Here is a 26,623-nt window from a genome sequence, read left to right as displayed (position 1 = left end):
CATGACGGCCATCCTGTGTTTTTGAGTAGGGTAGGGAGTGGTGACAGGGTCTCATTAATTCTGCCCAGCTGTAACGCACCGTAGTGTTTAAAGCGACACAGTCCTCTTTTCTGTTATTCATGTGTGAAGGTTCTCCTCTCTGCCACACCGTATAGGTCACGGGAGTGCCATCGCTCCACTCAAAAAGCATTTCCGTCTTTAAATCATTCAGTCCAAGCCAAACATCCTTTCCACCTTCTATAAGAGAATATTCAAACAGTTTAGTGATTTTTGTAAATGGCAGTGGTGTAGGTGTTTTTATTAATGATAATAATCCACTTGGAGGTACCCCCCCCACACACACACACACACACACACACACACACTTCTTTGCCGAGACTAGAGCCACAATCACTTCTGGGACTTCCAACAGGACAAATCCCACTTTAACAGCATTGACAAAGCCACACAAGGGGTTAGACAACAGACAGTCATTAGGATCCCACTTCCATGCCTCTGCTCATAATGTCCCTAGATAATTGGATACCTCTTGTCCAATATTGGCTAGACACTTCTTGACTTAAAACTTCTTCCAGGAAAAATATAGGATGCCCCAGCTCCTCCAGAGCTAGGATCTCAATAAGCTCTCTGTAATAGCCCTCCAGCTATCCCTGAGCTGGTACCTTTATGAGCTCTCTGCAGGCTTCAGCTAATCTACCCAAAAAGACAGCAGCCATTCAGGCTGGGATCTCCTCCACCAGGACAAAGCACCCTACTGCTTCAAGCCTAAGGCTGTTTATGGGCTCTCTCCCCACTTTCTGGGCACACCTACCCAGGGATTAGCTAGTGTTCCATTAATATTCAAGCTCAGGGTCTGCCTTTTCCAGCCCATCACATTATAGAGCTTACTAAAAAGCATTGAGTAGTAGTTGAGCCTGCAGCCTGTGAGACCCGGAACAGCCAAAAACAATCACACTCTGCTCCAATGATTACAGAGAAGCCAAAAAAAGACTAAATTTACCTTAAGCTCACTAGCAACCTAATCTAGGAGGATGCTACAAAAAAGAAAACTTATACAACCACCACATCTCATGATGAGAAAGCTGCAATATATAACATTTTTGGTTTTGTGCTTAATACCACTTTAACAAAATGCCACAAAAGTCAATTTCAGAAGCTAATACTGTTACAGAACCAGTAACTTCCATGGTAGAATAACAGCTGGTAGTTTACTCTTACTTACCAAGCACAAAGTTTGAATTAGCAAAGCTGGATTCCTCAACATTGTGCAAGCTCGCAAGGTCCCCTTCGTCTTTCCTACAAGACACCACGGCATCCTGCCAAGCCTTTGCTTCTTTATACAAATAATAACAATAGCCAGCATAGGGGATCCAGATTGGTGGACAATTGATGGGATCGGCATCTGTACCAAAATATAAAAACATTTTTGGTATACAGTCATATTTGTAAACCAGTCGATTTAACAGCTAGTTACCACTCATTTGCTATACCCTAGTTATAAAGCACATCTGCCACTCGGATCTCATTCAGCAAACATCTAGATTTCCTATCCTTCAGTGGTAAATCCAGCTCTTTGTAATATTCACTACATTTTACCAGTAGTAGGTCACAAATTATAGTTTTATCTGTTAAATATAAACATGTCTCAAAATATTATGTTGGTATAATTATAGGGCTCATTTACAAAGGCTGGCAGAATAATACATTTTTGTTTCACCTGTACTGAATACAGGTTGGCTTTAGAGTCCACCTCCAGATAAACCTTTTTTTTTTAGTTTTAAATAGTGAGATTGCTTTTCATGATCCCTGTTGAGGACATAACCACATATTTCCTGTACCTGTGACTCCAGGATAAGGAATAAGTGGAACAGAGGTCACTGGTACAGGAAGATACAGACAATAGTAGTCTTACAAAAGGTTGCACCCTCCTGGTGCCTAATCGATGGTCCTTTGGTTGTCATCATATGGCCCTTGTACTGCAGCAACCAATAGAGCAAGGGTCTCCAAAAGTTCCAAACAAAGAGCCACTTTACTGTCCTTCAAACTTTAGGTGGGCCGAACTATGGCCAGTGGGAGAACAAAATGCCCTGTTGTCAGTGGGAGTAAACAATGCCACATCATTGGTACTAGGCGGAGTAATAATGCCCCATCATTGGTGTCAGTGGGAGGAATAGTGCCTCATCATTGGTGTCAGTGGGAGGAATAGTGTCACATTGTTGGTGTCAGTTGGAGGAATAGTGCCCCACCATTGGTGTCAGTGGGAAGAATAGTCTCCCATCATTGGTGTCAGTGGGAGGAATAGTGTCCCATCATTGGTGCCAGTGGGAGGAATAGGGACCCATCATTGGTGTCAGTGGGAGGAATAGTGTCCCATCATTGGTGTCAGTGGGAGGAATAGTGTCCCATCATTGGTGTCAGTGGGAGGAATAGTGTCCCATCGTTGGTGTCAGTGGGAGGAATAGTGTCCCATCGTTGGTGCCAGTGGGATGAATAGTGTCTGATCATTAGTGTCAGTGGGAGGAATAGTGTCCCATCATTGATGTCAGTGAGAGGAATAGTGCCCCATTGTAGGTGTTGGTGGCAGGAACTATGCCTCACTGTTACAACAACAGTGAAGAGCTGCTGCTCCAGGTCAGTCCATGCTGTCCACACCACACACGCCTGCTGAAAGGGTGCTCACTCAGCTTACAAGCTGCACAGTAGACAAACAATAAAAATCTCGGATGGCCACACTCCAAAAGATCCTCTTTATTCGTGTTATAAAATGACAACAGGCAGAATCACATACATTGGGGAAGTTCCCTTGTTGGAATTTGATAACACAAATAAAGAGGATCTGTTGGAGTGTGGCCATCCGAGATTTTTCTTGTTTGTCTACTATGTCCCACTGTTGCTGACAACAGGGGGAAAATGTGCCTCAAGGGCCAGATAAAAGCCAACAAAGGACCACATCCAGCCCCTGGGCCACAGTTTGTAGACCACTGCAATAGAGTGTTTTGCTAACTTAGGTGCTTTTTCGGTGCTGTCTGCCCTTTTTTCCCTATGAATATTTTTTCTGATCTTTTTTAAAGGGAGCCGTAGGAGGGACAAATTTGTAAGCACTGATTTGTATGAGTTATAATGGCAATAATGATCTCTAGCAGTCTCATGTAACATGTGCTCCTGACCATCCTGAATCATGTCTTATAGCATGCCCACAGTTTCTAACCATCTTTTGCCGCACACTCACAATGTGCTCTACTCTATTTGAGTAGCTCTTCAATCTCTAACAGTTTTCTGTAGCTCAATATAACCTGAATATTACTTGTGGCCCACTTGGTAAAGTCAAGTGCTGGACTAGGGGCCACCTATTTTCTTGTTTAAACCCATTCCTGCTCTACTAGAAGATTGTTTTTGTCGCTGCCTGTATCCCTGTTGGTGAGACTTCCCATCACATGGACAGAAGGAGAGGGAGAACTGTGCCGAAATGGACATTCGTAGGCAGGTGGAACTTATGTTCCACTTTTAATTTTTGGGGCACTCACTGTTTTGGGTCATATCCTTTGGGTGGTCCCTACCTGTTGGTTTGGGAGGAGTCTCCCCAGGGTCTTTTAGGAAAATGTCAGCAGTGTGGGGAGTGGAGAGTATTTTGCCCCTGCACCTTGGATGCCAGAGAAGAACCAGTTGAGTCCTCTGGCCTATTAGAACTATAAAAAGCATGCCCTATCAGTGAGGAACCCTGTAGACCCCCTTCTGGAACTGTATGAGAACATCACTTCCCAATCAAAGCCTTTTTTGGTAGAAAATTACTCAGAGTCCCCAAACATTATATATGTGTTTTTAGCAGAGACTCTGTTGCAACTTTTTATGTCACATGGTATTTGCGCAGCAATTTTTCAAAGTTTTTTTTGCGAAAAAAAACTTTTCATGAATTAAAAAAACAAAATACTAAAGTTAGCCCAATTTTTCTGTATAATGGGAAAGATAATGTTACTGTTAAATAGATACCTAACATGTCATGCTTGAAAATTGCGCTCGCTCGTGGAATGACGTCAAACATTGGTACTCAAAAATTTCCATAGGCAACGCTTTAATTTTTTTACAGGTTAACTGTTTAGAGTTACAGACGATGTCTTCATATAGAATTATTGCTCTCGCTCTAACGTTCATGGCGATACCTCACATGTGTGAATTGAATGCTGTTTACATGTGTGAGCGTGACGTACATATGCGTTCGCTTCTGCATGCGAGGGGACAGGGGCGCTTTACATTTTCTTTTGTTTTTTTTATTGTTTATTTTATTTTCATTTTTTGATTTTTTGATCTTTCCCTTTGAAAAAAAAAATTTTGATCACTTTTATTCCTATTACAAGGGATGTAAACATCCCTTGTAATAGGAATAGTGCATGACAGGTCCTCTTTATGGAGAGGTGTGGGGTCAATAAGACCCCACATCTCTCCTCCCGGCTGGAAAGACCAAGATCAAAAAAACAATACAGGACAATCTCGGCTTTCCAGCCGAGTACATGGCAGTATTTACAACTGCCAGGCCGGGTCGTGGCGTCATAACGTCACGCCCGGACCTCTGAGAGTCCTAGAGATGACCAGGGGACCATCTGTTCCTCAGAAATCTCTATGGTCAACTTCTGCCGCCAGTGGATTCGTTCTCTGGTGTTTCTTCTGAGTTTTGCATTTCACACTTATTTATAACAGTAAACGGAGCTTATAAGGTCAAATACAATATTTAGAAATCCGATGGACTGTTTAGATGTTCAACTTTAAAAGCAGCGGCAAACCTGCTGATGTCACAGGTTTGCTAATCTGACAGAACACCTCTGATTTTATGATTCAACATGTAAACAGTCAGACGGATTTCTAAATACTGTATTTCACCTTATAAGCTCCGTTTACTGTTAAAAGTAAAAAATGTGAAATGCAAAACTCCGGTGGGTGTAACAAGATGTCCGCTTGCCCCCTTCACAGTGTATCCTTACTGTGGAGGAGTGTGGGGTGTAGCAAGATGGCGGCGACGAAACGTCACTTCCGTTACAAATTCTGACGGGTCGCCAAATCTGAAGAAACACCGGCTCATCGATCGCACAGATGAGTCGGGAGAAGCACCGGAAGGCGGCGGGAGGGGCGGTTGTCCCCTCCAGCCACCTGTAAGAACAATCAAGCGGCTGAACTGCTGCTATGATTGTCCTTACGGTGAAGGGAATCACCGGGTGAAGAGAATGATACCGAGTTGATGCCTGTAGGTGCTGTGAGTTATGGAAGTTGGATGTTGCCTCTAATTTTCCAATGTACTGGACTGTTTTAATTCATATATTTTTAGAAGATATACCATGTTGTGGACAATTGTACCTTGTTTACTCCATGCTGTTTAGGAAGAAAGTTACAGGAAGAAGTTCCTGTCCTCATAACTGATTCAGTGGAGAAAAGGACTGCATTACAGAAAGTGGGGGGTTACATTCAGTTAAAGTAATGGTAAAGCCATAAATTTGGCTTTACCCTACAGGTAAGACTATAAAGTCTTACCCGTAGGCGCCTTTGAACTTGCGCTGTTTAATATGTACTCCCATCGGCTTAGGCCAATGACGTCAAGTACTTGGATTGCACAAACCCGGAATCAGTGACAGCGTGCCGCTGGAGGGTTCCATTTGTAAAGTAAGCCTGTCATATTGTGCCAGTATACAATGATTTTTTTTTGTTTACATTTACTACCGCTTAAAGGGTGGAGTCGTAATAACTGTGAAGTGTTTGGTGCAAACCTTAATAGCCTCAGAGTGGGTGGTAGCTGGAGAAACAGAATCACTCTCCTGGCGGTTAGAGATGACCAGGTAATACACGTCAGCTGACTTGGGCCCGAGTGTTCAAACAGACTTTGGGAGCTCTAATCAGGAGTAAGACATGGGCCTAGGCTTCAGCGTGTTCTGGACATTAAGGGGTTAAAGGACAGTGACTGGGGAAATGAGAGGGATTAAGTGGCCTATGACTGTCATCTGTGCATGTGGTTAAAGTGTGAGCTTGGTGCAAGAACCTGTTAAATGCCTGAAGCTCTGAATGTGCCTTACACATGTATGGAATAGAGCAGGGGTCTACAAACTATGGCCCTCCAGTTGTTCAGGAAGTACAATTCTCATCATGCCTAGTCATGTCTGTCAATGTCAGAGTTTTACAATGCCTCATGGGATGTTTAGTTCCGCAACAGCGGGAGGGCCGTAGTTTGAAGACCTCTGGTATGGAGTAACCAACCAAAACGTCAATAAAAAGACAACTGAAATTAACTCTAAATTAAAGCAGAGTTCCAATTTAAAAAAAAAAATTAAAAATCAGCAGCTACAAATACTGCAGCTGCTGACTTTTAATAATCGGACACTTACCTGTCCCAGGGTCCAGCGATGTGGGTGGACAAAGCCCCGCTCATCTCCCCCTCCTCTTCGCGGCGCCGGCATTGTCACTGTGGGCGCCCGGCTGTGGCTTTACAGCCGGGCACACACTGCGCATGCGCGAGTCGTGCTGCACGCTGTGACTGACCGGGCAATCATCTGGGACCTGTGACGTGTCCCAGATGATTGCGAGAGGGAGGGGGGAGAGGTGATCTGCCTTCCGGCGCTGCGGTGCCCCAGGAGGAAGTGGGAGCTGGAACCCTCTAAAAAGAGGATTTCCGCTCCCCCCCCCCCCCGCAAAAAAAAAGGACATGGCATATGTGGCATGTCAGGGGGTCAACTTCCCTTAAAGTGGAAGTTCCATTTTTGGGTGGAACTCCGCTTTAACAAGGGCAACAACAGAAGACTGGCTGAACAAATAGGGTTTTATTTACTAAAGGCAAATCAACTTTGCACTACAAGTGCACTGCAAGTGCACTTGGAAGTGCAGTCACTGTAGATCTGAGGGATGATTGGATGATTGGATGATAAAATCAGCAGAGCTTCCCCTCATTATAGATCTTCCCCTCAGATCTATAGTGACTGCACTTCCAAGTGCACTTTTAGTGCAAAGTGGATTTGCCTTTAATAAATAAAACCCTATTTGTTCAGTTAGTAAATCAAACTCATAGCCTACCTAATTTATCCACACTTTATGTAATTGTATAGTACAGGCAACTGTTGATCCTTGCTGTAATTTAAAATTTTCTAGAACATTATTTGTATAGGCATAACATTTTTTTTACATATGCAGTTGAGAAAGCACTGGAACTTCCATATCTACCAATGAAAGTCATAGGAGTTTTTGTTGTCAAACTCGATTAAAAAAAACTAGCTACCGGTATCTGAATTTCACTGAAGTTTCACTTCAGCTGGATTATAGGTTTTGGGTTAATTCATCACTTTGATGTTTAAGCCATCAATGTAACTGAATCCTGATTTTAAAGTAAAAAAAATGGTATACTCTATTAAACATGATGTCATTGATTAACATTTAAATCAAACTAGTATAAAGGACCTAAGGTTAATAATTTTTTCCTACCAGACGGAGGGTTGTAGGAGGTGATTTTGCCCTTTTCACAGACGTATCCCAGCTTTTTAGAGCACTCTTTGTTTTCCCACTTGGAATTTTTATTTGGCTCCAGTGACCCACAGTTCTTCCAATCTTCTGCTGATGGGCTTCCTAAAGGAAGAGAAACACTTTAAGGAAATAATTTGCAATGATGGCAGTAAGGGAAGGGAAGTAAGACAAATAAAATCTTGCGAGCAATTAGGATATGAATATACATGGTTTAGAGCAAGCAGCACCAAACACACTCCCAATATAGGTAAATCAGGACAAAGGTTACGGGGATTTTTGCGGTGCCAGAAAAAGTCCAAGAGGAAAATAATAGCTTAAAAATATAAGGAATATATTTTATTGTTACAAAGTTAAAAAGTACAAGATAATTGTTCACAATGATAACAATAGTATAGTGGTCACAATCCTGATTGCACTGAAACACTGGATTTATTTGGACTATTATAAGAAGAATTGTGATTTATTTATTTATTATTTATTTATTTTTCTTTATAACACAGGTCTCCAGTGGGGTGTAATAAAGCATTTATTTACACACAAAAACATAAAAGAAATGACACAGAAATCAGGCAACCACCAACTGTAAAAAAGCTTGCAGAATCCCAAAGGTTGCCGATATGGCTTTTTTGCTTTAATGTCCTTGACTAAGGTATTGCCTTGTATTGTGGCTGCCATGACTTATTACCTAAACCCCACCCAACTAAATCCCCCTTACTCAAAACAAACCACTGGACACTTTTTTTTTTTGGTTGAAAAGGCCATCGCATTTTTATTATAAAATTTATAACAACAATCCTAATAATGACTGACCTATTTTCTGATCTAGGGTCTTTGAAGTCACATTTTTTTTACCAACCAGCAGTATCCACCCCAATTCCATTTCAAGGCCCTCAGCCGCAACTGCACTGACTCAAAGACAATTTAACTATCCATTTATCCTTGATACAGCCACATAACCATTGGTACCTTAGTGCCTTATCTTAAATATGGAAGGTACACGCACACCTGCGATGGGCCCCACCATTATTCACCAAATTTTGACCACCATCTCCCACCTTTGAAGACCCTTAAGACCCCTTCCAGCTGCTACGACAATAACATTAATGCAATAAATTCCGCCAGAACTCCCAACATAGAGCCACCGCTGTCAAACACAGAACTCCTTATAACCGAAACCAGCACAAAATAAGACCCACATAAAACAGATGGGGGGGGGGAATTAAGTTCAAAGCTAGTCAAAAGTAGAGAGAGGGATGCTCCAACCTACCATGAGGCAAGTGACCACCTCTTCTATGGCCACCGTGGCTCTACCCTGCCCCAACCTGCCCCACCTCTACTATATTCAATCAGGTAAGACCCCCTGTAACTTTGAAACCTATCAACTTTTTAACCCTATTCCACTTAAGCTGCACCTCCAGCTCCAGGCTTATCTGTTTACACATAGCCCAGATCTTTCTCATGTTTGGAAAATGACTTGTAAAACAAAATGTACATTCCTCTTCCCCCACCCTGTTTTAAGAGGCTGAGGTTGTCCTTGGTGTTGAGATGCAGAACAGAGAACCTAAATTACCAAGCAGCTCCTGCAGGGGTAGCGCTACATTGGTAAAGTACTGTGTCAATCCTTGGCAGGCTAGGTGTGAAACCTTCCTGATTCTGGAATGTATACATGTATTTTCACAACTGAAGAACAGGGTGAGACTGAGCATGAAGTAGAAGATGAGTTCAGTTATTAGTATGCCCAGTAAATACAATGTTGTCCCTCTGTGATCTGCTGTGTAGGTACCACAGCCACTATTTCAGTCCTCCTCATCATTGGAAGCCAGCTGCCCTTCTGGGTTCAGACGACTGGCCCCCCGATGACATTCACCAGCTCTGCCCACCAATCACTTTGGGTCCCTACTCCTGCAGCCTCCTGAGATATCTCAGGATGCTAAGGGAGCATCGATATACCATTCTTGCCTAGGCAGATATGGTGGTTGGGGACAGAGATGGAAAAAAAATTAAAAAGGAGTAAACAGAAAAAAAAAATCTGCACTTTGTATTGTGGAGGAGGGAGAAAATGCAGGGGCTGAAGTGGATGTGCATAGTGAAAGTCCCCTTTAAAGCCTCATTCACATGGGCGCTAATTCCCATAGACTGTGAACGGGCCAGTTGTTTATGCAGGTTGAGCCACCAGGTTCTGTTTGCAGGCAGTCCATGTAAGGGTACGAAGACGCAGCAGCTGCATAGGCACAGCTGTTCCCCTAATTTGACAGGAGTGTGGGTAAGCAGCCCTGAACTGTTTCCAAAAAACATAATTTATCACACAGATGAAAGCTCTTTGTATGTGTCTGCTTTTTGCTTTTGGGTGTACCATTTTGAAAAACAAACAATGTTAAACCTATAGATGGAAATAAAGCCTGCCTCAAAACAACATTCTGCTCCCACGGGTTCGAAACAACATGCTAGCCACTACACACAATGCAACAAAATACTCCTCTATCCTTTAATCTTGCAAAAAGAAAAGGTGAAAAGAGAGCCTCACCTGCAGTAATTACTAAGGACCATGGAGCTTATAGATAAGGGAACTTTATTACACAAAAAAATCAAATAGTAGGGGTGCTTTCACACCGAGGCGTCGGCAGTAAATCGGCGCTATTTTTAGCGGCACTTTACCGTTGTTTTTGCAGAGGTTTTCGCCCACTAGTGGGGCACTTTTAACCCCCGCTAGCGGTCAAAAAAGGGTTAAAAGCACCCGCAAAGCGGCGCTGCCCATTCACTTCAATGGGCAAGAGCGGTGTATACACCGCTCCTTCACCGCTCCTTCACCGCTCCAAAGATGCTGCTTGCTGGAGTTTTTTTTAACGTTCTGCTAGCGCACCGCCTCAGTGTGAAAGCACTCTGGGCTTTCACACTGAAACTGCAGGAGAGTCGTTTTTCAGGTGCTTTACAGGTGCTATTTTTAGCCCAAAAGCGCCTGAAAAAAGCCTCAGTGTGAAAGGGGTCTTATACAAAAAACACCGGATAAAAATCCCACCACTAACACCCCAGTAAAAAATGAATTAAAAATAGACAATGTTGTCTGATCAAGATGCAGCTGCGTCATAAACTCCACACACATACATATGTCAACATAACATCCCTGGGGTAATAAAGCACCTGACACTATGGTGAAGTGAAATCACTGTTGAAACACCATAGACACCACGTGAATCACGCACCGTCGATGTTGGCTTGCTAGCCCGCATATATATATATATATATATATATATATATATATATATATATTTAACCTTACTGCATTATATATGACCTTACTGCATTACTACTTCCCAGCTTCACCCTCCTGTGGAAAGTTTTGGACTTGGGATACATACTTGCACTACATACGCCACGTCAGTGCCTGGAGTTGCTATCCACGGTGGTCATAGGAAAAACTTGCTTTTCTCCCCTTGCTGCACTTGCAGAGCCCCCATTTTTGTTCAACCATCCTGCACACTGTGGGAATATTCCTTATCTACGGTGTTTCAACAGTGATTTGACTTCACCAATGTTATGTTGACATATGTATGTGTATGGATTTCATGACGTAGCTGCATCTTGATCAGACAACGTTGTCTATTTTTAATTAATTTTTTACTGAGGTGTTGGTGATGGGATTTTTATCCGGTGTTTTTTGTATTACGATTTGATATTTTTGTGTAATAAAGTTCCCTTATCTATAAGCTCCATGGTCCTTAGTAATTAGTGCAGGTGAGGCTCTCTTTTCACCTTTTCTTTTTGTATGCTTGGCTGATTACCAGGATCACACCTTATTGAGGCGAGTCAGCTATTTGAGGGACGCTGTTTGCTTTCATACAGAGCCTTCCCAGCCCATACACCTCAGTGAGCTACTGGCTACCCCCTGGTTTTCTTATTCTTTAATCTTGACTGGAGTAATATACTCTTAACTGTGCGGGGAATCCAGGATCAATAGATGGTTTGATATTAGGAAAAGAAAGGGCAAGAACCTATAACCTGATAATATGTAAGTCTGTTTGTAGCCTTTATCCTGACTGGATTTCTCTTTTAGATTGTGCATATAGTGCTAGTGAAAATGCTCATTTATTAAGTATAAATAGACAGAGAAGTGACTTGCAATGTGCAGAAGCTAACAATTTACCTGGAAGCCAGTTGAGGTATCGGAATGGACTTCCATCGTTCCATTTCCAGCCTGCGTTTAAGTCCAAACTATTAAGTCCCACCCATAAGGGTGTTTTTGTGGTGCTGGCTATTCCTATAAAAAAAAAAACACATGATAGATTGTGAAAATACAATGCACTGTCAACAATTCTGTGTTTTTCTGTCAATATGGAGTGATGTGTGTACATTAATGAGGAAAAAAAATTAACTTAAATGATTTTAGCAAATGGCTGCAATATAACAAAGAGTGAAAAATTTAAGGGGGTCTGAAAACTTTCCATCCCCACTGTATATTAGCGAGAAACTTGTTAGCATTCTCTAGTCTAGAGCAATCAAGAGCTAAAAAAATTGGGAACCCTGGTACACCTATAGTTCATCATACAGGTCAAAAGTATTAATAAACAAAATATGAAATAACAATACTGTACATATTACCGTATATACAGTTAGACATTGATAAAAACATACGTTAAAAATGTATACATTTAAAAAAATGTTAATCAAAAATGACAAAGACCTATTTTTCTTTAAGGTTTCCATGGGATTGTAATCTTGGATAGGTCAAATTAAAGTCTTTGAATGCCATCCAGGGCCGGTATGGGGGGGGGTAAAGGATGCCCTGGGCAGTACAATTTGCTGGAGGGAGGGGGGCGCAGGTGAAGTGCTGGCAGTGTGATAGGATGTGCCAAGTGCGCTCCTGCACCCGGCACAAACCCTTTACCTCCCTTCTCAGTCGGCGGCGGCGTATCATCCAAAGAATGTCCCGTGACAGCCAGGGATGATCGTTGCAGCGGGGGACAGTTGCAAGCACCCATCTCCCTGCATGGCTTTTCAGACAGTTGCTTCACCTCCTCTCCCTCCTGTCAGCTAAAATGCCATACAGGGAGATCGGTGCTTGCAAATTTCCCCTCCTGCACCGATCACCCCCCCCCCATGTCTGCTGTGTCCTCCTTCACCCCCATCTTCTCTGGACCCCGTGTCCTCTTCCTCCAGCCCGCTGTGTGCTCCTTCTCCGCCCCCCCCTTGTCCCCCCGTGGCCGGCGGGAGAGGATGGAGCCGGCTGTGGGGGGACGAGGGGGGGGGGTGGAGAAGGGTGTGTCAGGATGGAGAGCGGAGGAAGGGGCCGGTAAATCTGTAATTTACCAGCTTCTTCCTTTTCTGAATTGGACACAGTGAGCGATCGCTCCTAACTTCTTTGATAACTGAGCAGAGTAAACTGTGTGTTACTATGCTTAAGTTTATGAATGAACAGGCCTCTGCCTCCTGTCCATTCATTTTCAATGCTGAAGTTGCTGAGAAAGGGCCTGAGGAGTCTGTGTCCTCAGTCTCTTTCTCTGTCTCAAATGGGAGATGTAAGGGGTCTGTTTAGACCCCTGATATCTCACCAAAGTCCACCAACAGGGCTGATAAAAAAATAAAATTGCAATAAATATTACAAAATTAAATTGTAAAAAAGTGGTAAAAAATAAAATAATAGAAAATAAAAAACTACTGACACCCCCAAGGGCCCCCCCCCCCGGCCCTACTGACACTGTCCACAGTCCCAAACCCCCCCAAAAAAAAAGCATTGTGAAAAAAAAAGAAAAAAAAAAGAAAATTGTAAAAACAATACATAAAAATTATACTGTCCACTGCTCTACTGACACTGTCCACTGCCCCATAACCCCCCTCCCACAGCCTTCCCCAGAAACACTGTGAAATTAAAAATTATTACAAATAAATAAAAAACAAAATTGTAAGAAATAAAAGATAATAAAACAATAAAAACAAAAAACTGCACCCTCCACTGTCCTACTGTCACTGTCCACTACCTCCCCCCAATCATTGTGAAGAAAACAATACAAAAATAAAAAATAATTAAAAATAATTAAAAAATACAATTGGAAAAAATAATAATACTAATAAAAAAACAGAATACTGTCCATTGTTCTACTGAAACCATTTTTGATTGCATCTCAGATTAATAAATGAGCTGGCTGGATTGGGGGAGGGGAGGAGGCCAAGGGGAGGTTAATGATGAATGTTATTTAAAGGAGAAGTACAGCCGAAGCTCGTTTGGCTGTACCCTTCCTATGGATCACAGGAGTACAACTCCTGTGACCTGTTTTCAGAAGAGAACGGGCTGAAGTCCGCTCTCTGCTGGTGTCACAGAAATCTGTCCAGGGAGTCGGGATCAATGGGAGTCGGGATATGCCAGGTGCCTGGACTGACACGTGTCTCAGCTGCTCAGCAAGCCGCTGAGAGCCTGAGCCAGCAGCCCCCGCCCCCTTTCCAGCTCAGCCAATGAGCGAGGAAGGAGCAGAATAGAGAGCTTTGACTGACAGCCTGCAGCTCTCTGCTCACAGAGGTCTGAAAACCGAGCGATCTGCGGTGTTATATTGCTCAATTCTCATTGCAAAGGCACCGGTGGACAGATGCAGCATCAGACCGATGCTGCATCCACCAAGGTAAGTATAAATCTGCCCAAAAAATAAATTCCCTTCTCTTTTAATTTCTGTAAAATGCAACATGGACAGGGATCACTAAGGTGTCCGCACACAGACACTGGTGTCCGTGAGCGGTTCTTGCAATGTCCGTGGCCGCCACAGACTTTTTTTTTTTATAATAATTTCTTGATTCTTGATGACTCACTGCTCTCTCCTCCTGTACGTGTGTGCAGTCTGTGTTGTAGATCCGACCAGCGTGCGGCGCCAACCTCGCCCACTAGTCCTGCTGTGTGCGGAGTGATCTCTCTGTTGGAGGGAGGGACTGGTATTTTCTTGATTTGAAATGACACTGACTCTTTCTTTAGACACGGTGGGGGTGGGGGGGGGGCAGTTTGCCATCTTCGCCCTGGGCACGAATGACCTTGTCCCAGCACTGATGACACTGGCTAACCGATTTCAGGGTAACTATTTGAATGAGGTGCTCCTCTCTTTTTACTTTATTCTGGCATAGTTGACCAATGGCCAGGTCCCAGGACAGTTACAAGTCCCTCGTATCGAATCTGTGTTTATTTTATAGCTAATCAGCCTTAGGAAGTCATGTAAGGCAAACACCTAAAGATGTCTTCATATATGGCTACTAAAGCCTCATACACATGGTAAGAATATTGGACTAATGATCGTCTCATATTGTCTCATATTATAGTCTCATATTGAAACCCAATAGGTTACTAAAATTCCGAAAATTCTCATATGCCAGAATACAATTTTGGAATCTGACTAATGATCAGATTATCAGACGATTGTTCTGAAAGCGGTATTTTTCGTCCGATTTTCCCATTGTGTGTACTAGGCTTTAAGTTGTGTGCCCTATTGGGAGTCCTTAGGTACAAAATATCAACTTTCTAAAGCCATTCTTGACGCTAACCCTTTACTACTTTCCATATTTTATCATTTCATTGTATGGTCAAGAGCCTCAATGATCAATAGTAGGATTTGCCAGCTTGAAGGTGGTAGGGCCAAACTCAATTTAAGGGGTCAATTTTTTCATATTAAAGCTACCAATTTCAGAGCTCCTGGGTTTTTTTTAACTACTTAAGGGCCGGGCTTATGTTTCAAACTTGTCAACATCATTTTTTTTTGCTAGAAAATTTCTTAGAACTCCCAAACATTATATATATTTTTTCTAACACCCTAGAGAATAAAATAGCGGTCGTTGCAATACTTTTTATCACAACGTATTTGCGCAGAGGTCTTTTTTAAGCGCACTTTTTGTGGAAAAAATTCACTTTTTTGAATTAAAAAATAAGAAAACGGTAAAGTTAGCCCAATTTTTTTTTTATATTGTGAAAGATGATGTTACGCCAAGTAAATTGATACCCAAAATGTCACGTATCAAGGTTGCGCCCGCTCGTGGAATGGCAACTTTTACGCTTAAAAATCTCCATATGCGAGGAACGTTAAAAAAATTCTACAGGTTATGTGTTTTGAGTTACAGAGGAGGTCTAGGGCTATGATTATTGCTCTTGCTCTAACGATCGTGGTGATACCTCACATGTGTGGTATGAACAACGTTTTCATATACGGGCGCTACTCACATATGCGTTCACTTCTGCACGGGAGTTGAGAATACCAACTCCACCATCTCGAATTTCTAGGGTTCACAGACTGAAAATTAGTAAGCCATCCATGATTTCTCCCATATGAATGATCTTGGAAAACTAAAACAGTTTTATTTATTTATTTTTGGTTAGTTTTTAAGCTGATACTTTAATAAGTTTACTAGTTGTGTACAATATTATTTTCTCAAATACTATAAGTTTTAAATTCTAGATACACTCATGACACAAGATTAAGGGCCTTTAAAAGAAATAACCAAATAGAAGATGTTTTCTTTCATACTGTCTCTCTCCAACTGAAATATACATCCTGCTTGAACAGAGCTGGCCTAATCAGGGAGCAAGAATGGAGGTTTAACTGTTCTGACGTGGGAAAGGGCCCTTATTGGTTAACTAGCTGGCTGGAAATGAAGACAGAAAATATTAACCTCACTGGCGGTTTTCCCGAGTGTGGCTCGGGGTTAAATTTCAGTACCATTAGCGGTAACCCCGAGCCACACTCGGGACTGCATTGCAAGATCCTGGTGCAGGTTACTTACCTTGTCCCCAGGATCCTGCAATGTCCTCCCGCTGTGTCCGCAGGCTCTGTCCTCTGCCCCGATGTCCTGTGTGCCAGACTCTGTTCACTGCGAGCGTCGCGACGCACGGGGCGGAGGCCGATGACAAATTAAAAAAAATAGAAAATTCATAACACATACAGTACAGTGTAATCTTACAGATTACATTACTGTATGAAATCATTTCACATCCCTTTGTCCCTAGTGCTTTGTCCAATGCCCTGCATGCAGTTTTATATTATATATACTGTTCGTTCTGCCTGGAAACTTGAGATTGTTAATAGCAACCAAAAAGTGTCCCTTTTTGTCAAAAGTGGCCAAAAGCTAGAAAACAGCGATAGAAAATTAGAACACTTGCAGAATTGAGCGATAGTGAATCGTGGGGAAATTCATTTTATTATATTTATATTATTATTTTTTATAATTATTTATAGTTATTTATTATATTATAATTTATGAATTTGTGTTTCAAACTTTATCATACCCGGGATATCTACTAGACTCTTGTTTGGACAGATTTAAATGTGTTTTTGCTAAGAATTACAGGCCTACAATATAAAACGCCAAATTTCTATGCAAAACAATGTACCGCTTTGAGACGCAAAAATTTGACTTATGCCGCGTACACACGACCGGACTTTCCATCAGAATAGACTCCGACGGTCTTTCCGACGGAGTTCCGCTGAAACGGACTACACACGATCACACCAAAGTCCGATCGCTTAGAACGCGATGACGTACGACGGGACTAGAAAAAGGAAGTTTAATAGCCAGTAGCCAATAGCTGCCCTTGCGTCATTTTTGGTCCATCGGAATCGCATACAGACGAGCCGTTTTCCCGATAGGAACTGATTCCGTCAGAAAGATTTAAAACATGTTCTATTTCTAGGTCCGTCAGAATTTTAGAAAGAAAAAGTCTGATGAAGCACACACACGATCGGAATGTCCGATGGAATGATTCCGTCGGACCTTTTCTGTCGGAAAGTCCGGTCGTGTGTACACAGCATTAGGGTCCTTTCACACGGGCGGACCGTTCAGGTCCGCCTGTCAGTTTTCTAGGCGGACCTGAACAGACGCTCCATACAGGTCTATGGAGCCACGGATGTCAGCGGTGACATGTCCAAAGTGGTGGCATGCTAAAGTGTGACGGAGGAAAACCTCCGTCTGCGGATCGGATGAAAACGGACTCTACGGTCTGTCTTCATCTGATCCCCCATAGAGGAGAGCGGCGCTCTGACATGTCCGTCCCTGCACAGTGTGCAGAGACAGACCTGTCATCTGCCTGCTCAGAGGGGATCGACAGAGCGATCCCCCTCCGAGCAAAGCAGAGCCCGTACACGGACACGTCGGTGTGAAAGGGCCCATAATCATAAAGGGTGGCTACAGTGCAGCAAGGAGAGGAGTTTCTTTGATTGGTGGCTGTTGCTGGGTTGTCCTACAAAACTCACCTGAAATGTAAGTTTGCTCGTGTAGCTCAGTGATACTTAATAACTCGGCAGCCTGTTGATGACAGCTCCTCTGGGCTTGGTACCATGTCAGAGCTGATTTCTCATTGACCTGATATTCAAAGCCAGAGATTGGATCTGTTGTCCACCAACCCTCTCTTGTAGCTGAAAAAAAAAAAAAAAAACATTTAATGGAATGCCATCAACTAGTACAAAAATGCTGGATTGCTCAAACTATTCACAGGTTGACTACCATAACAACATTTGACTCTCCATAATGATCATATTATCTACTCTGTAACAATGATTCTGTATAAGTGCAATTAATTGTATTATGTATACCACCTGAATTGTAACTTTTATTCATTTTCAGATAATTTAATGTTTTAAACCAGGGCAGCCAAAAAGGTAAATAGCATTTACATCCTGTTTAATTCCATTATGTTTGTACAGGGTCCTGAAGTTTTCACTCTACCAAATTAAGAATAATATGAAGTGCCTACTTTTTTATGGGCTCACCTTAACCTACGTGTTTTAAACAATGTTAATGCATGTACACAGATTAACCATTTAAATGGTGCTAGTTTACATGATGCATGTTGGCTACAAAATGTTATGTCTGTTTTTTTGATACGTCAACATTCATTAAAGGGCCCATTAATGACCATGGCAGTGCATGAAAACGCATTTAAAATGTTTATAGAAAAACGTGAATCCAACATATAGCTTGAATTCGATGCATGATAAAAAAAAAACTGCATTTGTGTTTTGTTTTAATTGCATAATGAAAGTGAAATTAAACTCTCAATCAACATCAATCCTTATGCTGCTAGCCTTGGTAAATCGATAGGAAAGTATATTATATTTACTTATTTTAAATTTTTTATTTACATTTCCTAAGTTGCTTCCTGGTTTCTGGCCTAGGTTAAAAGGATGTCATACGTCCCAGTAGTCTTCATGGCATTTTTTTCTGCTTTCATCTGGAGGAAGGGAGGAGGGTCTTTCTTAGCCAAGCACACCCTCCTGCCTGCAAACCTGAGCTAAGGGCAGACTGTTATATGAGTCTTCTGCCCTTACTTAAGATGGCCGCAGCTAGATATGCCTAAGAGGGTGTTTTTCGAAGTGGTTTCTCAACACAATAAGTACCTAAATCTGCCCTGATATTAGCCTCCATCACCCCTCATACACGTGCACTGTGACTGAATAGGGAGAGGGGCAGGTTCTGCTACATATAAATCACAGCAGACAATGCAGTTTGTGTATTTAACTATTTGCTTGGAGTTTAGCTTTAACCATTCAAGACCCCAATATATATATATATATATATATATATATATATATATATATATATATATACATACATTGCGGCTTTGAAGTGGTTTACCGGGGTTATAGCTGAATATATCAGCCATAATCCGGCTATCGTTTTTTACAGCCATCGTTGTCTCTCGGTGTCTCTCGGGCTTACCCAGCTGGTCCCGGAGGTGATCAAAGAGAATCCTCTTTGATCGCCTCTATGGCTTTGGAGGATCGGAGCGACGTCAAGGTCCAAGCTGGACTTCTGATACATGGTGGAAGTAAATAATTTTTTTTTAAAAGCAAAATATAAAAAAAAATTAAATTTTTTTGATCTTTTGCTTATAAAGGTAAAGGAGAGATCTGAGAGATCTGGGGGGTCTTTTTGACCACAAATTTCTCCATAAGGAGGATCTGTCATCCTTATTTCAAGGAATAAAAGTGATACAAAAAAAATAAAGAGACAGCGTAAAAATAAAAAGTAAAATAAATAAGAAAAAAAAAAAAAATTAAGCATATGAAACATAGAATGAATAGAGCCCTTGTATATGCTAAAATGACAGCTGTTGAAAACGACAAGATACGGAATTTTGAAAAGGTTTGGCCAGCTTGGGTCAAACACTGCTTGCTCCCTGACTTCGACAAATACTTATTATTGCCTTGGTAAATGAGAATCTGTTTTACTCACTGGAACTATATCCTGCACGGAAACTGCACTATCGTTCTGTGAGCCTTCCCATCCACACTTGCTGTTTACCTTTTCCCTGTCTGTCTTTCGGGATGTGAGTATAAAATGGTTACCACTCAATAAATATGTAACGTCTTCAGACGTGAGACTAGTTCAACTTTTTTCATTCTTCTCTCTTTCACTCCTCCTTTATTCCCATTGTACGTTTCCAAGTCTCCGTATCATCTAGACGGGACTTCATCTTTCCATTTTAAGCTGCAATTCGGTAAAAAGTTTTTTACCTACTTACTAAACCAGTGTATAATAGTTGTTCTTTTACGGTATTTTGCAAAATACACTGGTACTTGTATAGAGAGATTATACCCTTATTTTGTAACACTATGTTCCTTTTCATCTACTACGAGGAAGTGTATGTTCAAATGTTTGGTATCTTGTTTACATGATGTACGACGACTCTCATGTGTTAATGTACCACTACCGTCTTTATCTCCTCTGCTGAAAATGAATAAGATTCTTTGACAAGAAAAAATGTAAGCATATGTGTCGCGCACGTATATTTAAACAGTATTCGCACCACACATGTGAGGTATTGCCGCAAACTAATTCTAGCGCTAGACCTCCTCTGTAACTCTAAACAAGTAACCTGTAAAAAATGTTAAAGTGTCGCCTATGGAGATCTTTAAGTAAGGTAGTTTGTCGCCATTCCACAAGCTTGTGCAACTTTAAAGCGGGACATGTTAGGTATCTATTTACTCAGCGTAGCATCATCTTTCACATTTTACAAAAAAAAAATCAGGGTATATATAGTGTTTTTCTTTTTAATTCATTAAAGTGTATTTTTTCCAAAAAAAAATTGCATTTGTAAAACCGCTGCACAAATACTGTGTGACATGAAGAATTGAAACAATCAGTATTTCATTCCTTAAGCCTCGTACACACGATCAGTTTGTTGGCCAACAAAACCATAGAATTTTGTCCAAAGGGCTTGGCCCAAACTTGTCACATGGCCACACAATTGTTGGCCAACAAATACGAACGTAATGACATACTACGTTGTTTTTCAGCTCTTTAGCGCCACCCTTTGGGCTCCTTCTGCTAATTTTGTGTTAGTAGAAGTTTGGTGAGCGTTGATTCGCGCTTTTCTTTTCGCGCTTTTCATTTAGGGCTTTTCAGTTTGCGTTTTTCATTTCGTGCTTTTCAGTTCATTTCTGAACGGCCGTTTGTCAACCAGACATGTTGCGGAATCGGAGGAGATAACGTGTTATTTATTATTGGCCTTGGAATTATTGCTTTGACATTATTTTTTTGGTTGAATAATGATTTGATTTGGTATATTTTCTATATTTTTGGATGCATATAATGCACTTTTTGGTTAAGTTCTATTGGCAGATAGCATGTCTAATTTTATTTGTTTTCTTTTTTTAATGCACAATAAAAAAATTGTGTAGAATAATACTTGGCTATGTGTTTTACTTCAAATGACAGTTTGGGAGTAGGCAGTTGCATTTTAAAAAATACAATGTAAAATTAACAAGGGACACCAACATAATTGTATATTTGATCTTAAAAACGATGGGATTAGGCCCCTTTCACACTGTCGGACCGTTCAGGTCCACCTGTCAGTTTTGTCGGCGGACCTGAACGGGCGCTCCATGTTAGTCTATGGGTCGACGGATGTCAGCGGTCCGATCTGCTAAAATCAGACAGATGGCCCTACGTTCACATCCGTCCCTGGGGGATCAGATCGGGTGAGATCTGATGAAAACGAACATGGTGTCCGTTTTCGTCCGATCTCTCCATTGCAACCAGCGGCGCTCGACAAGCCCCTCCCCGCTCAGTGAGCAGAGAGGGACCAGTCATCCGCCGACTCAGCGGAGATCAACAGAGAGAACTCCTGCTGAGCTGGCGGACATAGGCGAACACCGTGGCAGCGGATCCGCCTCGTGGGAATGAAGCCTAATGGTGTTGTGTTAACTTGCCCAAATAATAAAAAAAAAGCATAATAATATTATTCTTGATATCACTAGAAAAAAAAAGCCTTTGAAAATTAGTTTGCAATAACTCCATCAGTATCACCAGCAAAGCAGCTTCATTATTATCCCATTAAAGAAGAAGAGAATTGTGCGCTGCATTTCAAGATTTGATAATTTGCCACGTCACGAATGTTATTTTCTCCATTACGAACGCTAGTTTACAAGACCGAGCGCTTCTGGCTCGTCCTTGCTTCCAAGCATGTGTGTTTGTACTTTGGACTTTTGTCCGACGGACTTGTGTACACACACTCGGAAAATCCGACAACAGACATTCGTCCGCTGAAAATTTGAAGACCTGCTATCCAACATTTGTTGGAGGAAGGTCTGACAACAATTGTCCGATGGAGCATACACACGGTCGGATTTTCTGCCAATAGCCTGTCATCACACATTTCTTGTTGGAAAATCCGATCGTGTGTACGAGGTTTTAGTGTCGCTGCTAAAAAAAAAAAAAAAATGTATACTGTTTGGGGGTTATAAGTAATTTTGTAGCAAAAAATAAAGTGTTTTTTAAAGAGAAATGTCAAAAGTCAAAATGACTGTCCCTGCAAAGAGTCTAATTCCTTAGCATTATCATTTACCATGGAAGAGCGGTGATATCACTTCTTCACTCATGTGACAGTGCTCAGGTCTAGCAGTTGGCTGCTAGGCCCGAGTACCCTCACAGGGGAAGCGGTCACATGCTCCGCCACACCTGGAAGCCCTGGATAGTATTGCTGGCTTTTATGGAGGAAGGAACAGTGAGGGGGCGCTGGTAAGGTGACTATAAGACTACAGGCGCATTGGGGCAAGAATCACTAGATTTCATCAGAGGTACTAAACACTCGCTGCTATTGTGCAAACAGTAGCAGCTGTCAGTGGCGGCTGTCAGTTTTGTACTATGTACAAATCAATGACTGGCGCTGTTTGCATGTAACTATCTCATATTTGAATAGAGCCTCTGACCAACTCTGGACGCAGCCATAGTGTGTCCAGGGTTGGTGCTTTTGCAGAGTTTTGGCCACTTAAATACGTGCTGCAGCTACTGTATGCAACCATAGCACAGAGTGTTGCTGCTTCCGAAAGCAGTTAACTATCCCCCTGGGCACCCATGTTGGTCCTGCCATCATATCATCATATATGAACGTCCTATTAACATAATATAGATAAATGTTTCCTATAGAGTGTGAAAAAATAATTTCCTGAAATGAATTCGTTCTTAAAGGGGAGCTATAAAGGTTTCCAGTCAGCTGTTCTGCAAAGAAAGGGATATGTTTGGACCGTGCTAAACCAACATCACACCAGGAAGGTCATTGACAATGCTTACTTTTAATTGGGCAGTATCCCCACAACTTATCCTTATCATAATTCTCTGTTGTAGAACACCAGAGATCCCCGTGTTGTGTTCCTGCAGTGGTACATTCCACATACATTTTAGATTCAAACTTGAATGGGAATACACATGGCTGACCATTACCATTTCCTTTTATAGAATATATTTCTGTGGAAGAATGAATAAAAAGTGTTAGCTTGTTATGAATATTATACATACAAATCATAAATAAATACAAATAATATTTATAAGAAAAAAAACACGTAACAATTGGACTTATTGCAAGGGAATTTGCACTTTGCAAGGAAATTTTTCCTTCACTTAGTGAATGTGGGGGAAATTCACTTTACAAAGAATACGCAATCACCTGTAAGGAAAAATAAAAAAAAAAAACCTGTATTTTTTGCTTGCACACAGTTGGCTGATGGAAATCAGCAGAGCTTCTCTTGTTAAACTGAACAGCCTTTTGCCTTTAGTAAATCAATTCAATTTAATAAGACAAAGCAAAGAGATATGATGTAGGGAATACTTTGAAAGAAAAACAATAGTATACAGGATTCAAAACTAAATTTCAAAGACAGCTTGAAAATATACAGTATCTCACAAAAGTGAGTACACCCCTCACATTTTTGTAAATATTTTATTATATCTTTTCATGTGACAACACTGAAGAAATGACACTTTGCTACAATGTAAAGTAGTGAGTGTACAGCTTGTATAACAGTGCAACATTGCTGTCCCCTCGAAATAACTCAACACACAGCCATTAATGTCTAAACCGCTGGCAACAAAAGTGAGTACACCCCTAGGTGAAAATGTCCAAATTGGGCCCAATTAGCCATTTTCCCTCCTCGGTGTCATATGACTCGTTAGCGCTACAAGGTCTCAGGTGTGAATGGAGAGGAGGTGTGTTAAGTTTGATGTTATCGCTCTCACTCTCTCATATTGGTCACTGGAAGTTCAACATGCCACCTCATGGCAAGAAACTCTCTGAGGATCTGAAAAAAATAATTGTTGCTCTACATAAAGATGGCCTAGGCTATAAGAAGATTACCAAAACCCTAAAACTGAGCTGCAGCACGGTGGCCAAGACCATACAGCGGTTTACCAGGACAGGTTCCACTCAGAACAGGACTTGCCATGGTTGACCAAAGAGGTTGAATGCACGTGCTCAGCATCGTATCCAGAGGTTGTCTTTGTGAAATCGACGTATGAGTGCTGCCAGCATTGCTTCAGAGGTTGAAGATGTGGGGGGTCAGCCTGTCAGTGCTCAGACCATACGCCGCACATTGCATCAAATTGGTCTGTATGGCTGTCATCCCAGAAGGAGGCCTCTTCTAAAGATGATGCACAAGAAAGCCTGCAAACAATTTGCTGAAGACAAGCAGACTAAGGACATGGATTGTCACAATACAGTGAAAACCTAGGCCTTCTTCCACTATCTCGGCGCTATGGAAATATTAGATCTTAAAAATATATACAACACAGTAATCACAGTGATTCGATCTTTCACAGCAATTCAAAGTGTCAGCTGCTGCTTAAAGTGCAAATCAATAATCCATACAATATAGTAAATGTCCACAGATACTCCCAAGATACTCTGATTACTAAAGCGGTGCTACTGTCATTGCTTTTTATGGCCAGCTTTCATATGGTAATGGGCACATGAGAAAATTGACAGATGGTGATAAAAGTCCAGGAAGACACAGATGGTGGTCCTAATGTGGTTTAAAAGATGTGCCCTTCACACCAGAATCCATAAGCCGTGCGTCACACTCCCCTTAGGGGTTTTCACTCCACGGAAAGATGAACACATCAAGCTTTGATATGTTAACCACGGCTGTCTTCCACATCAGAGCTTGTACTGGATCTCCCACAGGTACTCGGACAAAAAAAAGGGGGCTCAAATAGCGTAATTTAGTTTTTCTCTCTCATTTATTTTAAACTCAAAATGACATGTTCCATAAAATCCATCAGTCAATCAATACTTAAAATTATCAGCATTCAAAAAGGCGTTCTACACAGCACAGGACCCACGAGACTCACAAAACTAAGGAAGACAGCGTCCCCCACTTACTTCTGGTTGTGGAACACAAACGTCGCTTCCGGTCGCCGTAAGATTACGCCCTGACAGGTTTCATCATCACGATTTCCTCTGATGGCGTGGCCGGTTTTTATATCGACACATTGCAGTGTAAGTATTAACCCTCAAAGGGCAAAAAACACTCATATTAACCGGTGCACATCGGCGGCCATCATTGCTTGACTTGGGGATGAATATACACTCGCCATAAAAAGTACACATGACTTGTATATCTGAGTATAACATACACAGTGCATCCTTCTTATAGCAAATTACTAGAATGAACATCTGATTAAATTTCTAGTGCGTTATAGGGCCATTATATCATTGCTGTCATCACTATATTTAAAATGTACACATTTTGGGATAAGGATGGTTTCTATGCATGCCGAAAATGTAAGGCATGTAGGGAGGTTGCTGCCCCTGTGAGAGGTCTAGTTATATTTACTTCAACCATGGACAATTAAGAATTTACAATCAAAGAATTCATTACATGCAATATAACGCATGTAGTGTATGTCTTGCAGTGTCCTTGTGGGTTAATGTATGTGGGCCACACTAAAAGACTCTGAGGGTTCGTATTGCAGAACACATACAGAATATAAAACTTGAGTTTAAGGACCATAATGTGTCCCTGCATTTCAAACTTCATCATAATCAAGACCCCTCAGGTCTGAAATTTTGGGGAGTAGACCATGTGAAACCAGTGTGGAGAGGTTCCAATATGGTCAGGGAACTTTCCAAGCCTGAAACTTATGCCGTGTACACACAGGTGGACTTTACGAGCGGACTGGTCCGACGGAACGAATCCGTCGGACAATCCGATCGTGTGTGAGCTTCATCGGACCTCCAGCGGACTTTTTGTCGAAAATCAGACGGAATTTAGATTTAGAACATGTTTCAAATCTTTCCGACGGACTGGAGTCCGATCGAAAAATCAGTTCGTCTGTATGGTAGCCTCCCTGGCGGTTTTCCCGAGTGTGGCTCGGGGTTAAAATTCAGTACCATTAGCGGTAACCCCGAGCCACACTCGGGATCGCATTGCAGGATCCTGGGGCGGCGTTACTTACCTTGTCCCCTGGATCCTGCGATGTCACCCGCAGTGTCCGAGGGCTCTGTCCTCCTCCGAAGCCTCTCCGTGCCAGGCTCCGTTCCCTGCGAGCGGCGCGACGCACGGGGGCGGAGCCTGGCGGCAAATTCAAAACAATGTCAAAAGCATAACACATACAGTACTGTAATCTTACAGATTACAGTACTGTATGAAATGATTTCACATCCCTTTTGTCCCCAGTGCTTTGTCCTATGCCCTGCATGCAATTTTACATGATAAACACTGTTCTTTCTGCCTGGAAACTGGAGATTGTCCATAGCAACCAAAAAGTGTCCCTTTACGTCAAAAGTGGCTTTAGACCAGCTAGAAAACAGCGATAGTAAATTAGAACACTTGCAGAATTGAGCGATAGTGAATTGTGGGGAAATTTATTTTATTACTATTTTTTTTTTTTTTTTTTTTAATTA

The 26,623-nt window shown here is 41.8% G+C and overlaps 1 protein-coding gene across 2 annotated transcripts in view; it reads right to left on the bottom strand.

Moving 5' to 3' along the window:
• LOC141144246 (macrophage mannose receptor 1-like) overlaps nt 1-26,623 on the bottom strand; it is a 246,203-nt gene that overhangs the window by 205,401 nt on the left and 14,179 nt on the right. For both annotated transcript variants that reach the window (XM_073629729.1, XM_073629727.1), the window contains exons 3-8: nt 23,017-23,190; nt 17,697-17,858; nt 11,630-11,743; nt 7,450-7,590; nt 1,223-1,402; nt 80-237 (exon numbers count right to left, since the gene is read on the bottom strand). In XM_073629729.1, coding sequence (XP_073485830.1) covers nt 80-237; nt 1,223-1,402; nt 7,450-7,590; nt 11,630-11,743; nt 17,697-17,858; nt 23,017-23,190 — 929 coding nt within the window. The remainder of the gene's footprint in view (nt 1-79; nt 238-1,222; nt 1,403-7,449; nt 7,591-11,629; nt 11,744-17,696; nt 17,859-23,016; nt 23,191-26,623) is intronic.

This window comes from Aquarana catesbeiana, linkage group LG05 (genome assembly GCF_042186555.1).
Source record: "Aquarana catesbeiana isolate 2022-GZ linkage group LG05, ASM4218655v1, whole genome shotgun sequence".
NCBI lineage: Eukaryota > Metazoa > Chordata > Amphibia > Anura > Ranidae > Aquarana > Aquarana catesbeiana.
Note: the sequence above shows the minus strand (reverse complement) of the source record. Positions and strands in the feature narration are given on the sequence as shown.